Genomic DNA, 23830 nt, shown 5'->3' with positions numbered 1-23830 from the left:
AAGTAGTTCATGCTCTTGTGTGGGATTGGAAAAACACTCAGCCTTTTGGTGGTCTGCATTGTGGTGCTTTTGCTTTTTCTTTTGAAATCCTCCTTTTGTAAAAAAGTTTCTTTTCATGCCTTCTGCCACCACTAGTAAAGACCTGATGTTGCTGATGTTACTGCAAAAAAGGAGAGGCCAAATCAATAAACTCCATCCATGCCCTGGAAGAAGGTGCCCATGGTGTCCCTGTTAGACCCGTGGGGAATCGACTGAAATCAGACAGGTGGTGCCACTGTTCAGAGGGGTCAGGAGGAACCTGTTCCCACCCAGAGCCACCTGTGTGAGCACAAGCTGTCCCTGACCTTTTGGGAAGCCACAAAGAGTCTCTTACAACATACACCAAACTTAGAGTAATGGTACCCAAACTGTGAGTAATGGTACACAACAGAGGGCACAGAGTGACACTCCTGCACTCACAGCTGGACGAGAAAATAGAGGGGGAAAATGTCTGTGTGAAATTCAGCCAATTGACAACAAAGCCCAGGTGGGATAAAATGTAAAGGATTGTAAACTATTATCTGCTTTCATAACTTCTTAATTTCTTGAACCTTCCTTCTCTCAAATAGTTCAAATTATTTATAAACTTCACATGACTTTACAGGCCTTAGACCATGCAAGTGATGATGATTTCGAAAGAATGTTATTTTAATTATTCCCAGAGAATAAGTCCTTCCATGTGAAGGACTGATTCAGACTCAGCCACAGTGATTCATGCTTAGTGACCTTTGTAGCTTAAATAACAAGTTCTTGACCTAAGCAAAACTCCCAAAACTGTTTCATTCAGGATATGTCTTCTGACAAGTGTTGCAGTGAGATTACATCTTCTTTCTATAGATTGGCTTCCAATTTACTGGAAGATTTCAGTCCTCACTTCTCTCATCAAGATTAATTTTAAAAAAATATTTGAGGAAATAGCTAAATAGCTTTCTAGGTATAATGCTAGTCTAGTGTGAACAGCAGATTTGGTCAAAGCTGACAACCACTGCAGCAACCCTGAGGAGCACACTGATCTGCACCTGCTATTTCCCAAATATCTATCAGAGAGTCTGTGGCTCAGATCCTGAATACTGCTGGTATTAATCACAATTCTTGTGTGTGCTTTGGCATCAGAGGCACACTGAAGTGGCACTTGGAGTGGCACTGGTAAAATCTGTTTCCTGACACTGCTGTGGTTTGTCCGAAGGTTTATGGGCCTGCCTTATCAAGCCAAAATTTCAAAAGGAAATACAGAATTTCTTACCTGGACCCCTTTTGTCAAATCCTTTCAGAAGCTGCATCATGGAGAATCTCTTTACCCAGAGTAGCAACTTCGGCTGTGAATTGTGCTGTGAATATTTTCACCTTGTAGACCTTTCTTTGCATTTTGTGCTGAAAAGAGGGTTAAATATATTTAATGTATAAGATCCATAGATGCCACATTAGTTTTCATCTCTGTGCTGGACCAGGTTCTGTTTCTTTCTAGAAGCATTTGACAAGCTTACATCACTAATTTATAATTATGATAATTAATAATGCATTCATTATTCCAAAAACACTTCCAGTGCAGGTATAATTAGTATTTGTATGTTCTTGTGTCATCCAGAAATAATGGGTATTTTCAAAAAGCTAAACAATTCATAGTGACCAGAAGCTAAAATGTATTTAACTGTATAAAAATTAGAAGAAAATAATTACAGTTTAATGATAAGCCATTATCACATTAAAAGCAAAGATTCAAAGATTTTTTTGGCTGTATTGTGTTTGATACAGCATTGTATGGGCATGGAGTCTGTGTTAATGATTCCTGCAGGAACACAGGTGTGATTCTGATCAGTGATATTTGCCTGGAAGGTGATGTGGAGTGGGAAGTGGTGTCTCACAAGTTCCCCTGCTTCTCTGGCAGCTGGAGTCTGTTTGCTGGTCTCACATCCTTGATTCTGTCTCATTTTCAATTATACTGGAGATGTTAAATTCTTATTGTATTAAATCTCCTATTAAGTTGAATAGCTTTCTTCTTTTTTTTTTTTTTTTGTTTTAATTAGCAGCTTGGTGTGAATGTAGTGCTGTAGTGCTGAGGGATCCCTGAGAAGGCTTTTGAATGAAGAAGCAGTTTTTCACTGTCTGCCTAGGGAAGCTTGAATGCACTCTTAGAGAAAACATGATTCTTCCTGCTTTTTGGCTGGCTGTGCTGCATGATTAAATAGTTGTTGACATTTAGGTTCTTTTTGGGATTGCTATTAAATCCTTCACAGTTAGTAAATTTATAAGGTGGTGAAATAACTTACTTGGATGTGAATACTCAGGCTGTCATCTCCTAGTAACAATGTCTTCCTCACTACTTCGTGTTGCTGCAGATGTGGCTCCCCATTTTTTCTTGATTTATATGTGCTAGTCTTTTAGGTTTTTCTGTAAGTCTTGCATTTGTCCACCTATAATTTGCTTTTAAAATAGTTTAAAAGTAACTCCATGTAAGAGAATAGCCAATCTAGTTCAGTGTGAAGCAATGTACAATTGAACACGTACACACACACACACACGTATATATATGTGACTATAGTCATAGTTTAAACTAAAACTTGTCTTCATTATGGCTGCCTTTCCCATAAGGAATGCAGTTTTTAGCCCTTGAGTGTGATATTTAGCACATTGGTCCTTACACTACTTAAACCTGTTTGAGAAATCCCCAGTAGGAGCAACTTGTCTGATGCCCTGCCCTGCTCCTAATGCAGCTTGTCTGGATTGTGGATTGTCCCTTACCTTGGTTCTGAGATGACAGGCTTCAGGAAGTTGGACAGACCAGGTTTACTGATGCTTTTGGGAAGTTGTTAGAATTAATGTTTTTCATAGGCAGAGAGAGACAGTGGCAGTGGTTTGGTGGCGTTCACACAGGTGTCCCCCCAGGTTATTGCATTAAATGCATTACATGCTGTTTATGCTTTCCTGCTGTTGCAGCAGTACAGATTCATCCCTCCAAGTTGAATTCAAACACTGAGACCTGCCTGGAGAAGTCCCCCTGGCCATGTGTGATGCTGGGCTTGGTTCATGGTCCCTGTGGGGCCTGGGGGCCCAGCTCAGGGTCTGCAAAGTCAGGGGCAGGACAAAGGCACTGGATCAGCTGGGACAGCCTGCAGGAGGGCAGTACATAGTTCCAGTATGGAGTCACCAGGGGCTTGCTGCACTGGGTTAAGGCTATGAACCTGTGCAGTGTCTTGATCAGAAGAGTGAGTGCATTTTATTTGTATTTTGTAAAATTGATTCCTTTCAGAACAGTGCAGTTTTTTGTTTTTGCAGTTATTGTCTTGCTTGGAATTTTTCTTTCCTTCCCATAAATTAAATTTCATTTTGGGGCTCTGTTGGTCTGGTCTAGAATTAAATTGATGTTTATTACTTTTCCAAGAAGATTTTTTTTCATAAAAATACAAAACAAGGGTCTCAATTAGAAGCAAGTTCCAGTGTTTGCAAAGCACCAGACATCCCCTTCTTCTGTTCAGTGACTCTTTGTGTTCTTCTTGTATTACAGCTGAAATTTGGAACTGTGAGGCAGTGCCAGCTGGAGTGGCACAAGTGATTTCTCATGGTAACAGATGTCCCAGAGATGGAATTACTGAAGGGACAGATGGCCCCCATCCCTTTTCCCGTTGTTTCATTATTAGTAAAGATGCCATGCTCCATGTCAGGCAGGCAGGAAAGTGCCAGTCAGATGGAAAGCATTTCCATCCTGGTCTCCTTAGGTGACCTCTCCAGTTTCCTACCACGCCTCCTCACTAAGCAGCTGATAGGTCTGCCTGAGATGTCTTTGCTGACTTGCCACAGTCAGAATGTAGGATAAAAGCAAGAAAATGGGAAGAAACCAATGCTGAAGTGCAAAATTCTCATGGGTTTTGTTGTAGGGATATTCATGGTGGGTACAAAATGAGATCTCTTTGTGTAGAAATTCCATTGTGCTCCTCTGGCAGGTGCCTTTGGCTAAACCAAATAGCTTCTCCCACCTTGCAATGGTTCTGCACCTCGAGCTGGAGACAGCTGGGCTGCAAAGCAAATGTCAGTGATGCTGTTTCAGAAATGATTGCCCAGAGGAGGTTTGTAGCTTGGGTTCATAATTCTCTTTGAAAAGAGAGAAGTTAAAGATGGAGTAATAGACTAAGAAGCAAACTAGGGTGAGAATTTCTTTATGTAGAAGTAGTGTAGGAGCATATATAAGCACTGAAATTATGAGATCAGTAAGTTCAAGGATGTACAGGAACAGAAAATCAGTGAGATGGCAGTAAGAACAGTGACAGGCCTCACATAGTGAGGTTCATGACCAGTAAAAGCAAATATTATAGCTATGGGAATGGGAAGGATATTTGTCTGTAATCTGGCTAATCCTTGTTCTTTTCTTTTTCTGTAATAGTGATGCTATTGCTGAGATTAGAGCTGTCTGTATTGAAGAAATTGGTGTCTGGATGAAAATGTACAGTGATGCCTTCCTGAATGATAGTTATTTAAAATATGTTGGTTGGACACTACATGACAGGGTGAGTATTGTGTATTCCCACACACAGCAGAGTGCACTGGAGGCAGCTGCTGCTGTGCTGCCCAGCACAGCATTATCCTTGGTTTACAAAGAAATTGTTCTGTTTCCTCACCTGGTATCTTTCAATCAGGTCACTTCCAGGTATTGGCTTCATTAGGAGGGTGTACTCCCAGTCTGCTTGGTCCTTCTGATTTTCATGTGGTCAGTCTCTGATGAAGTATCTTGACACAAGTCCTGCCATGGGGCTCTTCTGTTGATTACAAAAGAAAGAGAAGTTTCCTCAGAGCACCCCTGAGAGCCTCTGTGTCTGAAGCAGAATGGAAAAGGGATTTCCACATGTCTTCCATTTACATTGCCCAAAGGTTACAGGAATAAAGGAGATCTCTGGGTCCTCAATAGACACAACTGGTTCCACAACCAGTGGAGTGCTCATCAGTTCACTTTCCCTTCCTTGAAGAATCTTTTCAAGGTTCTCTTTAGCTTCTTCTTCAGAAAATTGTTGAAACACCAGATGGAAGGAAAAGAGGTGCTTTTCTGGCTCAGCACAGTTCTTAGCACTGATGGTATCCACCCAGTTCCTGCAGCAAGAGGAGCCCATTCTGGGTGCTGACAGAAGACTTTGCACTTCTGCCTGGGGGGTTTTGTACACCAGCACTGCCTGTGCTCCCACTCCCACCAAAACCACTGGAATCACTTGTTTTACTCTAAACTCCCTTGCTATCACTATCCAAGGACTACAAAGGAGACTTACAGTACTGTTGAAATGCTCATCAAATTCCAAAATCCTGGTTCAGACTATCTCCTATTCAGACTATTTCCCAGCACTGGTGGGAAAAAATTGTCAGTCTGCAAGTTCATTTGGAAGACTTGCATAACTGATAGTTAACAGCTGATTCTTGAAAAAATATTACTTTTTTCAATAACTTCAAACATCATCTTAATATGATCTGACTTGGTCACTGTTGTGCTGAATTCTGAACAACATGAGTTATGCAGATGTTGGCTTTCACTAACAGTAGAAGTCAGCTGCTGCTGCTGGTTCTTTTAACTACAGCTGCCAGGAATCTGCATCTTGCCTTCATTTGGATGAGCAGTTCACTTGTTAAGAGTACCCTCTAAACATTAAATTTCTTTCCAAACCTGTAGTACTCAAACTTTCCCCTTACAAATTTTCCCCAGACTTTTACATTAGATCTCATTGAGCAAAACTTGGTCAGGAGGAAGATCTTGCTTACTGCTCCCATGAGCCATGACCACTGTCTGCCCCAGAGCCTCTGTGTCTCAGTGAATGCTGGACATGGAAACACAGCCATGGCAGTGCCTGGAGGGACAGAGCTGCTGCTCTGTGTCCCTTGTTGGTGACATTGCTGTGCCTCACAAGTTGCCATGCCCCAGGAGAAGACATCATTTTTTCAAGTTCCCCAAGCAAACCTGTGGGGAGGTCAGCTCAGGTTGGAGAATCAGGATTCAAGGTGTGTGGAGGGCTTTGTTTTATTAGGACTTGTAATTTAAATAAATTATTCTTTGAATAATTGCAGTGGATTTTTGGGAGCACATTCTAAAGCTTGTAGAACGTTTCCAAAAGTAGCACCTCCAGACTAGTGGGGCTGCACTTCACAGCTCTCAGCCCCCTCCTACTGTCTTTGAAGTCCATCCATTTCTCACATCATTCCCTTTACCCATCTGTGGAATCTCATACTCTCATCTGTCACATCCAGCAATTTCTCATGTCATGCAGTATTTTCTCACACCCTCTTCTGTTAGTTTAACCTCAGGCCAGGGTCTAGTCATCTGCCTGCAGCCTTAACACGTATTTATACCTCAGCTGTTTTAAAATCAATGTGTTCTTTCATAGCAGAGAAATTTTGAATTACAGTGTTAAGATAAAAAACTGGACCGTTTGGACCAGGCACAGCAGAATTCTATCAGACTGCTCTTCCTCTGCTTTGTGAGATATTTTGTTGCAGGCCACAGAAGTGCCCTGGGGTTCTAAGTCTTTCAATCACTAATGTGTTTAATGTCCCAGTCCACCTGATAGATGGTGAGGTTTTATTGATGTTGTGGATGTGTCATCTACAGAGTGAGACAGACTGGAGGCACAATGGGGAAGAGTCTGGGGCAGGTGTCAAATAATGAAAAGGGAGGGAAATGGAGAGAGACATTTTGAGAGGCACAGAAAGGAGGGTGGAGCTGCAATAGGAAGAATATATTGGAAAATGATGGAGTAAGAGCCAACTGAAAATGCAAAGCCTCCAGAAGTACAAGATCCCTTAACAGCATGGTTTTCATTGGGACTGCCTGAAAAAACTGCCACCTGGTACCCGAGTTTCTTGATTTTGCTTTGCTTTGATCAGGAGATAATTTTTTGCTATAATTGGTATTTTAAAAAGTGAAGGCTGAGGCAATAGCCATAAGCTATTTCCACTTCACATGAACAGCAGTCACCCCAAAATTATTAACTTCCCTGGAAGTTTACTGCTGCAAAAAGGAGACAGCAGTGCAGGAGATTCCTGAGCAGTTTCACATTCTACTTCAGAAGATGTACAAATTAAATCACAGGGAAGAAAAATCTTACACTTCTTTGTAGTACCTCCAATGTAGTCTTTCAGAAGTAGAGCACAGAAGTTTCATTCTCTAACTTGGAAAATCCTTATATTTTGTATGCTTATCGTGTCTCCTAGATTTCAAACAAATATCTATAGGGATTTTTGGTTTTTATAGAGTCTCATTTGAATATGGCTTTCAATTTTTGCCTCTCTCTGCTTTTAAGCATCTTTTTTATTCCTGTGTATCTGGGAGCATAAATTAAAAGTGTATAAACTATGATATATTCTATAAGTGTATAAACTATGATTAAGTTCATCTCTTAGTTTACTAAGTCTCTTGCTGGCCTTCCTGTCCATCCCTGTTTGCAGCTTTTACACGGTATAAGTTTCTTAAGAATCAACCTAACAAGCATTCCCACCCAATCAGTTCCTTGCTAGAAGGTGTTTGGGGTGTTAAAGCTCCTGTGAGATGGATGATTCTCAGAGTTATGAAGAACCATCTCATGTGTGGTGTGTTGAGGGTCTGTGGCACGTTGGTGCTCCTCCACTCTGCTGTGTCTTCACTTCCATAAAATAAATTGACACTGCAGTGAACTCTACAGAGTACATTTGGGTAGATTTGTGTTTATAACCTTTTTGCTAGCCACACTGCCTGCATCAACCGCTTGGAAATCCTACATCCTTATTTTGGATTTACTGGCTGCATTCTTTATCTTTTTGTGGAGTCACTTGAAAGGGAAGCACTAACAGACATATAAGTGATGGCACATTAATTCTTTCTGTATGCAAATAGGAAGAAATTCAACATTGTAGGTGACTGCATGTGGGTTTTGGTTTTCAGCTAAATTGCAAATTGGCTTTGGTCATTTGCATAGCATTTTAAATGTACATTAAACAAATTACAGTATTATGTTTTTTAATATTCATGTGCATTTGGTTAAAGTATTCTGACAGCTAATCTCAGTGTTTTTTATTTAGCAAGGTGAAGTGAGGTTGAAGTGTTTGAAAGCTCTTCAGAGTCTGTATACCAACAGAGAGTTGTTTCCCAAACTGGAGCTGTTCACAAATAGATTCAAGGTAAGAGGAAATGCAGTTTTTGGAAGGAGGAGAGAAAGTAAAAGTGTCATCATCCTGTTGTGGTCTTTGAGTCTTGTCTATTAAGAATAAACTCATTAGTTTGTGACAAGGCTTGTAACTGCACCACTAAAACTGTGTTACTGAATACTGAAATTAAGCCAAAGCCATTTCATAGGGTTTATCTTGGAAGATTTGTCAGACTTAACCAGGATGACTATTTGTCTGTATGTATTATTTATAGCTTATATATTGTCCTTATTCAATCTGCCTGTACTTACTTAACTTTAGATTTATTGATTTTAAAGGATGTATACTAACACAATCTAAAATATAGCTGAAAGAAGCAGCCTATAATGAAAGATTGTTTGTTACACAGCTTTTTTAGCTCAATATGTGCTTGTGTTTGGAGGGAGGGTCACTTGGACTGCACCACAGTCCTCTACACAGTGAGCTGGCCTTGCTGCAGAGCAGGAGTTCACATTGTGCTTCCAAACCCCTTGAGCCAGATTGGCCCTTCAGGAGAGAAGTGCTGGGGGGATATTTCATGGGGTTTTTATTAGCACAAACTTTTTGTGTTATGTCTGGGTAAGAATGTGGCTGTTTCTTCACTTTGTGGTCTGACTGCTTTATTGTACAAGTGAACTGTCTGGAGAGATGGGTGTGGAAACACTGTCCCTGTTCGTATTGGGATGCCTGCTGAGGAGAGTGTTCAGCCACTGCCACCATGTCAGCTGCTCCCTCTCCCCGAGGCTTTTGTGTTCTGCAGAACACACTACTGTGGCAAGGCTACCCCCAAGGAAAAACTCATTTATCTCATTTAAATCTTTATTAGAATGCTGATGAAAAATTTGTTTAGAAAAGAAACAGAGCTGACTGGTTTATTTTAACTTAAATCATTATTATAATGCTGATAAAAAATTCTGTTTAGAAGAGTGGAGATTTAAATATTTATAAATACTGTGCACAAGACTTAAACTTCTCCCTGTAGATTCTCCCTGTATGAAAACAGTTTATAAAAACATGATAATCAGCCTTTTTCCATATTCACTTGAGATGCAGAAAAAAGATGCTTAACCTGCAGTAAGCCTACATATGAAGGAAGGCTTTTTTTACAAAATTATAATTATATAATAGAGCAGACTCTATTAATAGTCTCCTTCATTTAAGATAACAGTCTTAAAGGGCAGATTAAATAAATGTCTGCCAGAAATGAACTAAGTATAGTTGACTGAAGTAGGAGATAAAACTTGATCATTTTAAGAGACCACCTAAGGACCTGCATTCTTCTAATTTTATAAAGCCAGTTTCTGGCACTGTTGCAGTAAAGACAAAATTTCCTCTCATAGGAGAGAACCTGGTAAACAGGTTGGGACCTCAAACTTATTCTCTAATGCCTCCATAAGTCTGCTTTGCTTTATCCTCACAGGACAACCAGAAAAATGGACCCTCTAACTGCTGATTTTCCTGTTCCCTCTATGCAGATTTAGATTTGTTTATATTTGCTGCTTCTGTAATTCCGTTTATTTTTAAATTGGTCACTAAAGCTCTCATGGCCTTTTATCTGTTTCTCTTTAGTAGAAAATGTGCTGGATGCTCCTTTGTCAGGATCCCATAATTTGTGAAGGAAAAGGCTGCTTTGAGGCTGAACTCTCCCATGCACCTGCAAAACTTTCAGGGCAATTGGAGACACTTTGGGCAATAGTTACTCTGTAATGTACTCTAGAAAACTACAGGGACATGAAAGTTCTAAATACATCCTGCTTTTCACAGCACAGACAATTCTCTTAAAGGAAGCTAGGCTAGCCTGTGCATTGCTGCTTGCCTTGGAATGGTACAAGGAATTTTCATTTCTGTCAAAGAGGTTCAAAGGGAAGGGAGCCTTGTTAGGAATTCATCTTTCTTCTGTCCCATAAAAGCTGGTTTTACTACAGGAATCTCTATCATTATGAAATAAAACAGAGGAAAAGGTGTGCTCAAAGTCTCTGTGAGCCTAGAGAACAGATTTGTTTAACATAATGATGAATCACTTTCAGTTTCTGCCACATCCAGGGAACAAAAAGCTGGCATGGCCCAAATGCCTGCACTTGGATTTACAGCTGTGCTGTCAGGGATGTGGCCTTTGGCACCAGGATGGAGCAAAGTTCCAAATTAATGCTTTTTGAATCTCTGATACATTAGCTAAATGTCTTGCCACCACAAACTCTACCACCACCTCTTTGAAAAATAATTGACCTAACTGCCATTTTCAGGTCCATGGCTGCTTATTTATATTTCTTCATCAGAATTTAATCGACCTGCACAGTTCAGCTGGTGTTCAGTTCAATCCATTCAAAATGAGAGAAATCTCTCTAGAGGTCTTCTAGCTGTTTAAAGAATAAATTAATTTGATCCAGAGTGCCTTGTGCTGGGCTGTTAATATTTCACCTCCTTCCAGAGAGCTGTGACAAGGATGTGATCCTTTCCCTTTTTCAAAGAAAAATGCCTGTTCTTTCCAACATTTGTGTTTCTAAGAGTAGGTGATATGCTGGAAAATAAGCTTCATCCATCAAAACAAAAATTTGTCCATCAAAGAGAAGACTTTTGTTTTCCATCAAGAAGTCCTGTCTGATGCAGACATTAACTGACCCCATATGGAAAAGCTGTGAATTAACTCCTCTGCAGGCAGTGCCAGAGTCCCTCATCCCTCACCCTGTGCTGTCTCCACAGCCTGGGAGCACAAGGAGAGATTGGCTCTTCAGTCTGCCTTGTTCACAGCCTAATATAGAATGGAAAAGTGATCTTCAGAGACACTCAGAATTAGTATTTCAGCTTAAGAATCCAGGCCTGTGCCCTGTTCTGCTGCTGTACAATGGCACAGGGAATCTCTGTAAAGGCAGATATTGAGCAGCTGGGGGTTGGAACTTCCCCAGCCGCTGAAGTTGCACCTTCAGAGGCACTGGGGGTGTGGGTCTTGCTGGGAAGGCTCTTGGAGCCTGGCTGGCAGGTGCCACCACACAGAGGTGCTGGCCCCAGGGCACAAAATGACACATCCCTGCTGTTTATTTTAAGCCTGATCTTTTTTGGGGAAAATTGAGAGAACAGTCTTTTAGGATAAGGAAACCTTCTCACATTGGTTGGTTTCAAAGTCCCAAAGGCTCCAGATTCAGAGGGTACCTCCTGCTCTGTGGACAGGAGAGTGGATTCCCTCCCTGGGGTGTAAGATAAACTCTGAGAGAATACATGAAATTCTAGTGAGACATTTAAGATCAGGATCTATGGCTGTTCTTTCTCATGGTGCCCTTATTGCTGTCTCTTGGCCAGGACCTTAGGAAAAGTTGACAGTAATTTTTTTTTCTTGTTCATAACAGAGTATCCTGTGTGGAAAGTTGTTTCTTTGGGTTTCTTCATGGGCTTCTCACAGTCTTTAAAACTGTTTAGATCTACATGAAATGTATCAAATTCTCCAGGAGCTTAATAGTGATTGATAGAGGCCCCTTCAGTCACAGTGACAAGAAGTGTCTCTGCAGACCTGGTTTTGTTGGGAAGTAACACCTGAGACAGCCACAATGCATTTTTAAAGTACTGATCTGAAATTTCTGTATCAAAATAAATATCAGTTGCTTGATGTTTCCCTTCAGCCCTTAAATGCATGGAATGGTAGAAAAGAAAGGTGAAAACCTTTATTTTGCTCTGGTTTGTTCTGGTGGCTTTCACTGTTGTTGCCTTACACTTGCCTTGTTTCTTTTCCAGTCCCTGATTTCTATTTTTTCGTGTCCCAAAATGTCATAGAGTACCTACTCCTTCCTGAAGCAGGTTAAGCCAGCAAAATCAAGTTTTATTTTCAGATGGCCTGATTTCTCTTCAGTAACTTGATCAGTCAAGCAAAGAGCACTGAGACATATTGCATTTTTATGGCTGGATGGAAAATCTCCCCAGATAGGAAGGACAACATACAACAATCACAGCTATTTTTGCCAGTAATCTAATTGAACCTAAGGAGAGAGAAACCCTTAAAGGACTTCTCATAACTACAGGGTCCTTAGAAGTTAGAAAATCATTAGATTTGACAGGAGAATTATGTGCTTGTCTCCACTGGAAGGAGTATGGGAAAACACAAAATCAAACCATGGAATTCCCCACTTTCCTGGGGAAGCTCTGTAGTGTAATTCTTGAGATCTGCTTCAAAGCTTGAGATTTAGACAGGGAAAAGGTCACAACTTTACCAGCAACCTGCAGATGTATGAATTCAGGTGTGATTTTTCTTCACATGTTTCTGTATATGCAGCATTCCTTCTTCTGAAATTATTTGGTTGCAGGGGAATGAAGTGGGGCAGTTCTTCTGCTGTTGTCCAACCCAAGTATGTGACTTTTCAGGAAAGACTTGTTAAATTGATCCAACCCAGAACAGTGCTGTAGCTCTCAAGTCTCCTCCCTCCCTTTCTGGCAAACACACAAGGATAAGGACTGCTGAAGCACTTGTTCCTGTTGTTACAGAGCACAGCTAAGGGGTACCTTAAAAAGTTGGGTAATACTGAGGGGCTCTCATTGTCAGCATGCAGTTGAAACATCTCTCTCCCCAGAAGTAATTTTTCTGTAACCTGTAGAATTTTCCATCTGCTGGCCTTGCTGTGTTGGTGCCTGTGACTGACCTGGAGTTGCCTTGCAGGACCGCATCGTGTCCATGACGCTGGACAAGGAGTACGACGTCGCTGTGGAAGCCATTCGATTGGTCACGCTCATCCTCCAGTGAGTGCTGCCCCAGTCCCTGCACTCCCTTGCAAAATTCCCTACACCACTGCCATTCCAGTGACTGGAGTGCTTTGCTTGGGTCTTGAACTGAATGTGCTACTTTACACTTAGTGTGGAGGTGAACTGAACGTATGATATGGACATGAAGCTAAAGTTAGGTATTTCATTTAATGGAAATAGAAGAGGCATAGTTTAAAAATGTGTGGATGTTTTGGCATTCACGCATTAGTGCATCCATTGTGTGGAAAATGCCAAAGGGCATTTCTACCTTTTGCCAAGGGCAGAACAGCTGTCCTCCCAAAATGAGTGTCTGTGGGTTATGCCTGCTAGAGTAACTCCAGCAGTAACACAGGTGCAGTGTAGGGAGAGTTGATTGATTCCTGACACAGCTGAAAAGAGTCACGTGGTAGGACACCTTCCAGACTTTTCCATGTGGGGATGCAATGGCTCCCCTGAGGTAAGGATCACCCCAGACATCCTCCCACATGCTGATGTGGAACCAGCCTGTCCCCAGCAGCCTCGTGAGGGGCACTGCTAGGCTTTTATAATATACTTATTAAAAGCTGTATTAAAGAATGTCTGGTTTACAAGCAGATGCACAGAATTTTGCTTCATATTTTATATCCAGTGCCTTCACTTTGAAGAATGTTTTTGGACATGCAGAATTTGGACAAAAGATTGCACTAGCCTTTCCTCAGTAAAGAAGTCTAGACTTGAGCTTTTTATTTACTCTGCTTTAAAGAGATTAGCCTTGTAATATTAGCAAGACATGAAATCTTGCATCTACTGTTATATTTTTAAAGTAAATATAACAAATATGATCTGAAATGACACGTAGAGCACATGTCTTCCCTGCATTATTAGCAATTTTTGAGAACACAATAAGTTTCAAGGTCAAAAATTACCCAGTGCACTTTTTTTTGTCTGTTCCTGCTTTCTTTTTGGTTGCCTTTGATTGCCCATTGAAAGCACAGGTAATGCTAAATGCATTTAGCATGAGGAGAGTCTGGGTCACCTTGAAGAGCACAGGGCAATATTCTGGCAGGTAGGAACTCCAAAAAGGTGTCTGGAGCAAACAATGGATGCAAACTGAACAAGGATGGAGGTAACATCCTCATTGTGACAGTGCTGGTATTTTTATATCATTTTTGCTAAAACTCTGGGACAATCTGCCCAGGGAAGTGTTCAAAAGTGGGGACATGGATTAGTGGTAAACACAGAGGGCCCAGGTTAATGGTTGGACTGAATGAGCATGGAGGTCTTTCCCAACCTAAAGGATTCTGTGATTCCAGATTTTTAGTTTATGGTGTTTGATGAGTGTTTGGCATCTTGCAGTATGTGCATTGAAGTTTGTATGATAGTCTAAGGAACAAGCAGGGTAGGGTTTGTATGCAGTCATACTGATATTTTAATAATATTATTTTATCTCTATATTGATACAACTGGGAGAAGGAAATCAGAGAAACTTCCAGTCTTACAGACCCTTTAAATACCTCTGTATTTTCAAGTTGAACCAAAGATCCTTGGAAGTCCTTGTTCAACCATGTAGGATTTTATGGGAAGTGAACCAACCTTGTAGCTGTCCCAAGTGAGCTGTGGGAGGTGAGGGGATGGAGATGAAACCTCTGCTGTAGCTGAGGTGTTGTTGTGACTCTTTCAGTGGGAGTGAGGAGGCTCTGTCCAATGAAGACTGTGAGAATGTTTATCACCTGGTGTACTCAGCACACCGGCCTGTGGCAGTAGCAGCTGGGGAATTCCTCCACAAAAAGTAAGTCATCAGTTGCCCTGGAATAAGACCAAGTTTGGGAATGTTTCCTAGAGAGGTAACATCAAAAAGCAAAGAAGCAGTGGAGTGAAATATCTCAATTTAGCAAATCAGCTATTTCATTTAAACCAGAGACTTTGTTCTCTTGTTTAAACAAGATCTAAGGACTTGAAGAAACTGAATGTACATTTTTCTTGCTCTGCAATTCAGATAATATTTCCCAACTCCTTGAGGGTTAAATATACAAAGGCTGCACAAACTTCTGAAGATGGTTTAAGTCCTGCAGCACTTGCTGAATTCCTGGTGTGATAAGATACATATATTGGGCTTGTAGTCTGGGGTGATCTACCTGCTACATCAACAGTCATAATTTCTAGCAAGTTTTAAGGCAGTTGTTTCTCTGTTGTGAACTTGGGAGGTTTTTATGTAGCAATAACTACAAAATTTGTTTCTAAACTCACTGTCTTCCCCTGAAGATATATTGCATTATGGTTACATCTTTCATGTCCTCACTGTGCCAAAGGACATGACCCAGCTTTTCCAGGGATGTGAGTCACACCACCTCAGTAACTGTGACCAGGGCATTGCCACATCATAGGAGTTAACCTCTTCTTTTTATTGTTTGCAGTTTAAAATCCTTCAGCAGGAATTTGATTTTTTTCCCCTCATGGGTTGTGACATTAAGAGTTTTTTATTGCATCTATAGAGGATTTATATTAGAACCCATGTTATCTAATTTTTCATGCCAAGATGCAGGTAGGAAAAAATACACAAAGACATCTGTTTTTCTTTGCCAGTGCTCTAATTTTCTATGGTTTATTAAGGATTTACAACTCCACATTGTAATTGTAAGCTTTCATTGGTGGATTTTTGGAATTCCAGCTTTGTGGTCAAGCACTACCCGTTTCAAAAATATATGTGCAGTTTTCCATTAACAACAAGACATTGTATTATTTACTGGAAAGGATTAGGTTCTCATTAAAAATACACACTACTATTCCTTTATTAATCAACATGTGACAGAATACTTTTGAAAAATGACTCAAGGTAAATAAGGACATACCTTCACCACAGTGCACTTAGGAAAAAGACAAAACTTCATTTTGATGTCTTTACAAGGTACTAAGCTGTAAATGTGCCTCAAGGCTAACAGCATAGAGACAAGATTGTCCCATTCTTAACTAATTTTGTCTTGGTTTCTGCAAAGAAAATCTCCAGTTAAATAAGTTAGAATCTATTTCAGGCATTTGAGGTGTGATTTATCTCACCTAATTTAATAGATTTCACTAGCACTTTCTCTGTGATAATCATCAGACAAGCTCTCTGTGCTTAGCCAAGGAAAGCAAATAGTACAGAGGATATAAAGGATCACCAAATACAGAGGAGCACTGGCTCATCCCTGAGGTGCAGGTTGTAAGGTATCTCAGCACCTGCACAGTGCACATTGCTTGTCTGTTAAGATAAGCAGGGGGCATGAGGTAATGTTTTTAACTAAAATACAACGTTTGTGTGTAACTTGTCCTTCTCTTCAGTGAATTAGAGCAGTGAAATCAGAATTCTGTGTTTCACATGTTAATCTGCTTTGTGATTTCACTGTAAAAGCCAGGAAAAGCTTTCAAACTTGTCAAAGTAAAACAGTCATTGCTGTAACAGCAATAGTGGCACATCTGAGGTCTCTTGGAAAATTTGAGCATTGAGAAGAGTTTGGGATGGGCCATGCATCAGGGAACTCAGTGCAGAGTGTGTCACTTACCTGGAAAACCCAAAATAATGAGTAGGAGCTGGTTTTATCTTTGATGCTGCTCCTGGTACCTGAGGTTGGCTGATGGATGTCAGGTTTGTTTGTACCATGTCCCAGCCAGAGTGATACAACCCCAGCTCTTCAGTGCACTTATATGTGCAGTTTTCCATTAACAACAAGACATTGTATTATTTACTGGAAAGGTTAGGTTCTCATTAAAAATACACATTACTATTCCTTTATTAATCAACATGTGACAAAATTCTTTTGAAAAATGACTCAAGGTAAATAAGGTAGGAGGCAGTAGGTGCTGCCTCCACTGCAAGACTGGATAAGTTATAAATGCAAAACTGTACAAGTGATGCAAATACTTGAAACTGTGCAAAACCTTCAATGTAAATAGGTTTTGGAGAACTTTTTCCTGTGTGAAATTCTTCCAGCCTTGTGAACTCAAAGACTGAAGACAAATTCATCTCTTCAGACAGGCAGAGGTTGTGGCCTCTTTCCATTGAAAGAAATAGCTTGAGATACTTGCAGTGTTTTATGAACAAATTTACTATATCAAGAATGAATGTTCATCATATTCGTGCAGAAATGAGAATTGTTGTGATAGCCATGAGCTCCTTCTGCTTATTTTCAGGCTGTTCAGCAGACATGATCCCCAAGCTGAAGAGGCTCTAGCAAAGAGGAGGGGGCGAAATAGCCCAAATGGAAACCTTATTAGAATGTTGGTTCTTTTCTTTCTTGAAAGTGAGGTAAAAAAGTCCTTTTTAACCTTTAAATGTTTAATAAAACCTGGAACTTAAGTAATGATTTATCAACATGCAGTAATAAATTGTCTTTCTTTTCCTTTTTATTTTATATTTTCAGTAATTCCATAAGCCCTTTTCCCTTCCCCTCCATTTCCTTGTCCATTAAGGAAATTGATCTGAACATCTTCATGGTTTATTTAACTCATGCTTGTCCCCACTGTACTCACGCTGCATTGCTGGTGCTGTGGTGGCTGCCAGGGTGCAGTGCTGCACACGAATGGAAATGGTTCTTTGCTTACATAACCATGCAAGGAGAATACCTCTGGAGTTATTCTTTGTGGAGTAAAATCATTTGAATCAGGACAGGACAAAAATTGCATAGTATCTCCAATTCTGATTAGAATCATAGATGAACTCAGTGGGAGGGACCTGAGGGTCCTTAGCTCAGAGCAGAGTCAGCTGTGAGATGAGATGAGAGGAGATCTTCCAGGGCTTTATGAGTGTGCATCTTGGAAACATTGGAGGATGAGGAAAACAAGCATAGATGAAGTGTTTGATGAACACACCCAGGGTGGGATTGTGCCCGTGATTTATAGAGACAGCATCTATGGGAAATTGTGTGGTACATGTAATAACAGTATAGAGATGGGGAATGGTGGTGGAGGGAGGAGAATTTCAGAAGGTACTGTCAGGTACAGGATGTACTAAAGATAGAAAGGGAAAGGTTCAAAATTATTAATTTGATTTGATAAGTAAGCAGATTAAAAGAAAGAAATGACAGAAACGTTTCTCTAGAGAAGGAAGTGTAGTATATTTTGAGTAAAAAGCAAAAGTTAAGATATTACAATTGGTTATTTTAATTGTTATGAAACCTTGAACAAGAGACTTGACTGTGAGAATGAAAAGAAACACTCAAAGTTGCTGAGAAGGAAAGACAAAATTTTGGTACAGTGTTCTTGTTTTTTAGAAACACCTCATAAACCTACAAATTAATCTGGATGAAATGTCACTACCTGTGTGGTCCTTCTGTCTGCCACCTGAATGGATTTTTAGTTCCAGCTTCTTTAAAACTTAGATTGTAGAGTTCATTGTGTTTTACATTGTAGACTCCTTCGATGTGAGTGTGATTGGAGTTACTGAGCACTGACCTTGTCTGTCCTCCTGAGGAGAAAGGAGACTCTGCTCCACTCCCAAAGCCAAGATCAGCAAAGTGCCTCCCATGCTGCTCCCTGAGGGTCACTTCTCTCTCAGGGCCAGTTTTTGCTATTGTTGCTTTTGAGAGACTTGTTAGGAGCCAAGTAGAATATCCTGACTCCAATTTTAGTAAAGAGCTGGAGAACTGGGAGTTTGCACGTGGGTGGGACAAGGTAACATTGCAGCCTGGGGTGCATTCAAGGGAGTGAGCCTTGCCCAGCAGCAATAACTCTGGGACACTTTGCCCAAAGCTGTCAGAAACAGAGGAGAGGAATGTACTGACACCTCCTTCTCTGCACTCAGGGATGCTTTCCAGCTATGGAGTCAGTCCCTGGCAAGCACAAGCTGTGTGTTGTGCTTGTTACTTGTAGGTAGCAGTTAAAGATAAGTTTAGAAAACAGCAGAAGCCCATGGGTTATTTTTCTCACTTTACAACAGTTTTGTTAATTCACATGAAAACATTTTTTGCAGTTGAAGTTAGTGTTAAATCTATAGCCTGTGAAATCACCAAGGTTTTGCTTCTATGTGCTCCTTTTTTTTGAGCACATAGAAGCATGTATGAAAACCAATTGCTTGTTCAAAACATACATTACAATTCTCATGCCTTACCATCTCTCCTTTTTGTAATGCAATGAGAAAGTGAGGGAAGGTAAGTTTACAGTTTCTGGGTCAAAACTCTGGGAAAGATTTTTCCCAAGCAAGCAGCTTTGTGCAAAAGAAGCTCAGTTTGGTTTTATTTAGTTTCTGTTAAAGCATAACCCCATTGCACTGGTGTCATTCAGCTGGGAGAAAACCTTCCTGAATTAGTTTTGAACTGAATGTTCTTTCCAACTAACATAAGATATGTGCCCAGGACACTCTCTGTGGCCACATGATTATGAAAGTTGAAGAACTGATGCTTATACCAAGAGCTGTACTGATGATTGCTTTGGATTTTCTAGTTGCATGAACATGCAGCCTATTTGGTGGACAGCTTGTGGGAGAGCTCTCAAGAACTGCTGAAAGACTGGGAATGTATGACAGAATTGCTCTTGGAGGAGCCAGTCCAAGGAGAAGAAGGTATTGGCTTAACCTTGTGCTTCCTTACATTGCACAGTATTGTTAATTATTCCTTAAATACCTCTGCCACCCATAGTGAAACATCTTTTTATGTTGTGGTTTGTTTGCAAAGCATATTTGAAGATTTTGGGTTAATCTATTTTTAATGTACTTTCCTTCAAAAGCAGCAATTTGTACTCCATTTTTCTTTTTATTTGTACTCTGGAGGTTTTTTTTAATCAAGTGTGCTGCACTGTGGTTCCCTAATATTAAAGGGAATTTACTCAAGTCTTAACTTGATTTTGTCTGAATGTTTAAATAACTATTTCAATAAATTAAATAGCTAATACAGTTTTGAATAAACAAGCACTTCAGGTGATGCTAGTTAATATGGGGCTTTTTCAGGTAATGTGAATGCTCAAGAGAAAAAACAAAGGGGATTCTTTCACCATTAGTTTCAGATTTCCTTTTGCTGATATTAGACCTGGGAGCACAAAATAGCCAGGGAGGCTGGGGGCAAAGTGTCCTAAGGTTAATGAGTGTCCTTCAAGATCCTTTATAATTCCTCAGGATTCTCCTGCTTCAGGGGCCTTCACAGGGCTTAGGTGTTTGAAAAATCAATGTTCCTGGCAAGGTGTGCTCATCCTGTCCATGCTTCAAAGGCTGGCCTGTTGGTATGCACCTGCTACACTGGGGGTATTTATAGTGTAATTTCATTAGGAAATTGATTCTGCTTAGCCTAGTGGGGCTTGATCCTCCAAATGTGAGCAGAAGCACTTGGCAAAGAGCAGAGAATTTCTGAGGAGTGACAGAGAATTGTCTGTCACTGTTTCCCCTCTATGACTCTCCCTTATTTTGTAGATCTTCCTTATGTTCCCCTTCACTGATCCTTTCCTCCAGCCTGCATTTCTCTGGGCTGCTTTCGCTTCTGCCGTGTCCATTTGCGAGGACGCGAACGGCAAATCAAAGATGATTGCTTTGGATTGAATCAAAGAGGCGGCAGGAAAGCCTCAATGAATGTGCCAGTGTGCCTTGTGTGTGGTGTGTGTGCTGCTGTGTGCTCCCCTGGTGTCCCACTCGTGTCCCCTGGTGCTGCCTTGCCCCCAGTGACGCGTGTTGTCCCTGTTGTCCCGCAGCGATGTCGGACCGGCAGGAGAGCGCTCTGATCGAGCTCATGGTGTGCACCATCCGACAGGCTGCCGAGGCGCATCCCCCCGTGGGCAGGGGCACCGGCAAGAGGGTGAGTGGGGTGCAGCTGCCTGCCTCTCACCAGAGCACAGGAGATATTTGGGACACCCCTTTGGACACTCCTGCAGTAGAGTTTTTTAATTGGTGTTTGCTGTTTCATCTGAACACTTGTCAGAAAAATATTAGAAATTCTGTTTCTGGACATGTTTGGTTTTCTCTTTGATTTTGGGGTTTGCAGGCCAAGTTAAGCAATATAAATTTTCCACATAAAAGTCTTTTTTATTGTATTTTTGGATGTTCTTTTTATTATATCCCTGCCTTATATTTGTAATGTATACCCACATCATCAGCCCCTAATGTTAAACCTAGATTAGAGTGGAAGGTGTAGGAGCAGAGCAGGCTGCCTCTGACTATCTTCCAGGAAAACAAATGTGCTGCTAATATGGACATAAAATTTGCAGAAAAGTCAACAGGATCTTCATCATGAGGGTGTTTAAGCACTGGAACAGGTACTGGGAGTTGGTGCCCTTTCCATGCTTGGTTGTTTTGGAGACCTGACTGGACAAAGTCCTGATCCTCCCGGTGTGACCACTGGGCTGGCTCTGCTTGGAGCAGGAGGGGTGGGACTGGGATCATTCTGAATGTGTCTGTGCTTTTAGGCATCCATCCCCTTAGGCCTCTTCCACTGAGTGCCCTAAAAATTTCAGAACTTTACATTCTGGCCAAATTGCCTCTTTAGTTTATTTTATGGGGACTGTTTGAGCACCAGTGGAAGGCCATTCCTAAGGCTGGACATGCAGTTTTAAACACTTCATTCTAAGTCACAGGGTCAGGGTAATAACAGGCTTTCAGCTGTATTTTCCATAAACACAACATCCATGTTCCAAAGCAGTCTCAGCTTCTTAAACATATTCACCTGATTTTTGGTAGTCTCCATCTTATTTAGGATAGATGAAAGTGGAATAAACCCACATGAACATATGGTTCTTCTTTTAGCATCCATTCTAAATAATCATAACTAGTTTGTTAAAGCCACAGATTTAATAAAGATGAAATCTGGAGAGTCTTGGCATTCTCTATTGCTAAAATAATGCAGTTACTTAACTTCTGAATTTTTTATGTGCCAAAGCAGATTAGTCTTATGTCCAGAAACAGCATCCCAGGAAAAGCTCCAAGAGGCCATCAGTTTAAACATGCTTTATATACTTTAATTTATAAAGCATGTTCTTAGGAATTCCTAATTTATTAAAACATTTCAGGGTTAAGGAGGGAATCCATGAAAGCACTTACTGAAATTTACACAAGCATGTCTTATCTTTTGTTATGAAAACTGTATTGTAAGCACAAGTTTTTTGTCTCAAGCTGCAAACCTTTCTAGCAGTCAAAATGACCTTTAAATTTAAAAAAAAAAAAAATCATGTTGGTATTTTCTGTTTGGAGCACTAAATAATGTCATTATTAACTTCTGAGAAAGAGAAAATACCTGGAGAGATCTACAGCTCAATTCACTGAAGTTCAACAAATTGCTTAGTCTTAAGTTTTCAATGTCTGTATTTGGAGCTAAAGAAAACAGATCAGTAAAACAAATTCCACCTTCTGAAGGATGATCAAAAGAGCCTGGAAGTCATGCTGGGGACACAGATCAATTCCCAGTGCCAGGGAACAGCTGGATTTGGTCCCCAGAACGTGACTGGGCTGGCAGGGTTGGGATTCTGCCCTGGGTTTGCACTGCTCTGAGCTTGGCTGGTGCTGCCCTGGTGGGTGTGCAGGGCTGAGGCTGCTCTGGAGCCTTCTCTGCACCTTGCACTGTGCAAGTGGTGTTTTGTCCTGGTCACTGATCCATTCCTCCCCACTTCCACGGCTCTTTTGGGTTCCTGCTGGCACAGTGCCTGGCATCCAGGCACATGCCTTGTGTCCAGCTGCTCCTCCTCCTCCCTTGCCACTTTGCAGAGCCAGGTAGAAGTGACACTTAGCTTTTGCTTCTTTTCACTTAGACCATGAGCTGTGGGATGGCAACTGCAGGGTTCTGTGCCTTGTCCCTGGAGATTCACCCTGTCTCACGATCCCACCAAGTTCTTCTCTGAGCTGAAAGGGAACAGATTTCTAATTAAGCACTCACCTTCTTGTGAAGTAGTTTCTCCTCTGACTTTAGCTTGTAACCCTTACTGTGCAGTCTGGCTGATTGGCTACATGTGAATCATTAGCTAACTTGAGTATTTTATTATCATTATTTGTTCTCAAAAGTATTCATTTCTTTGCTGAAGCCAGGAAGCCAGATGTAAGCTTTGATAAAGCATGCTGGTTTGAGTATTGTCTCTCTGTTCAAGGGGATTTTGTTCTGACAGCATTAGTGCTTCAGTACCTCGCTGTGAACTTGGATGTACGTTCTCACTGAGAATTCCATTCCATTTAGAGAGGAGACCATGAATCTGCTAATGAAAATCATTGTTACAGTGTGGTTTGGTTTTGGTTTTCTTAATTATACTTCAGTTTGCCCTGAGGTCTTAAATTAATGCTTGGTTTAATGTGTGAAAGCCAGAGTTCAGTACAGTTGGAAGCAATAGCAAAAATTCCTCTGACTGGGATTATGTTTGAATTTCAATCCTAAAAAGATGTTAATGTGTGGAGGCAATGTCATACTGGGTGATACAGTATTTTCCTTTTCAATCACAGTTGCTTAGGACACACTCTTTAATCACTCTTCAACCGAAATGTGTTTTGAGTTTTTTATTCCCTCCTCGTTTGATTTATTAAAAAATACACTTGCATGGGTTTTTGTTTGTAATACAATGTTTAGAAAGTTAATGAATGCTATATGCAGAAAATGTATTTACTGTAGTTATGTTTGATCACTTCCAGGTCTTGACAGCAAAAGAAAGAAAAACTCAGATAGACGACAGAAATAAATTGACTGAGCATTTCATTATTGCACTTCCCATGCTGCTATCAAAGGTACGGTTTTCATCGAAATAAATCCTTTCACTGGGATTTACAGCTGTCTTTAAACTTTCTCATTCTGCAGTGCAGGAGTTTATTTTTACTTCCCTGTTGTTTGTTTTGTTGCCATGATGCTCCAGTATTCCGCTGACGCCGAGAAGGTGGCAAACCTCCTGCAGATCCCTCAGTACTTTGACCTGGAAATCTACAGCACAGGCAGAATGGAAAAGGTATTGTGCCTTGGGCAGGAGGTGTGGCTGCTCTCAGGTGTGACCCCTGTTCAGCCCCGCAGTGCTGTGCCTTTGTTTGGCACGTGAGCAACGCAGC

The 23830-nt window shown here is 40.9% G+C and overlaps 1 protein-coding gene across 2 annotated transcripts in view; it reads left to right on the top strand.

Annotated features, from left to right (window-relative positions):
- Nucleotides 1-23830, top strand: part of STAG1 (STAG1 cohesin complex component) — a 154072-nt gene that overhangs the window by 99780 nt on the left and 30462 nt on the right. For both annotated transcript variants that reach the window (XM_066556791.1, XM_066556793.1), the window contains 9 exons: nucleotides 4415-4538; nucleotides 8062-8160; nucleotides 12806-12885; nucleotides 14549-14656; nucleotides 17035-17149; nucleotides 19282-19399; nucleotides 20515-20618; nucleotides 23426-23518; nucleotides 23644-23733. In XM_066556791.1, the coding sequence (XP_066412888.1) occupies nucleotides 4415-4538; nucleotides 8062-8160; nucleotides 12806-12885; nucleotides 14549-14656; nucleotides 17035-17149; nucleotides 19282-19399; nucleotides 20515-20618; nucleotides 23426-23518; nucleotides 23644-23733 (931 nt within the window). The remainder of the gene's footprint in view (nucleotides 1-4414; nucleotides 4539-8061; nucleotides 8161-12805; nucleotides 12886-14548; nucleotides 14657-17034; nucleotides 17150-19281; nucleotides 19400-20514; nucleotides 20619-23425; nucleotides 23519-23643; nucleotides 23734-23830) is intronic.

This window comes from Molothrus aeneus, chromosome 10 (genome assembly GCF_037042795.1).
Source record: "Molothrus aeneus isolate 106 chromosome 10, BPBGC_Maene_1.0, whole genome shotgun sequence".
Lineage (NCBI taxonomy): Eukaryota > Metazoa > Chordata > Aves > Passeriformes > Icteridae > Molothrus > Molothrus aeneus.
This window is presented reverse-complemented; position numbering and strand designations above follow the sequence as displayed.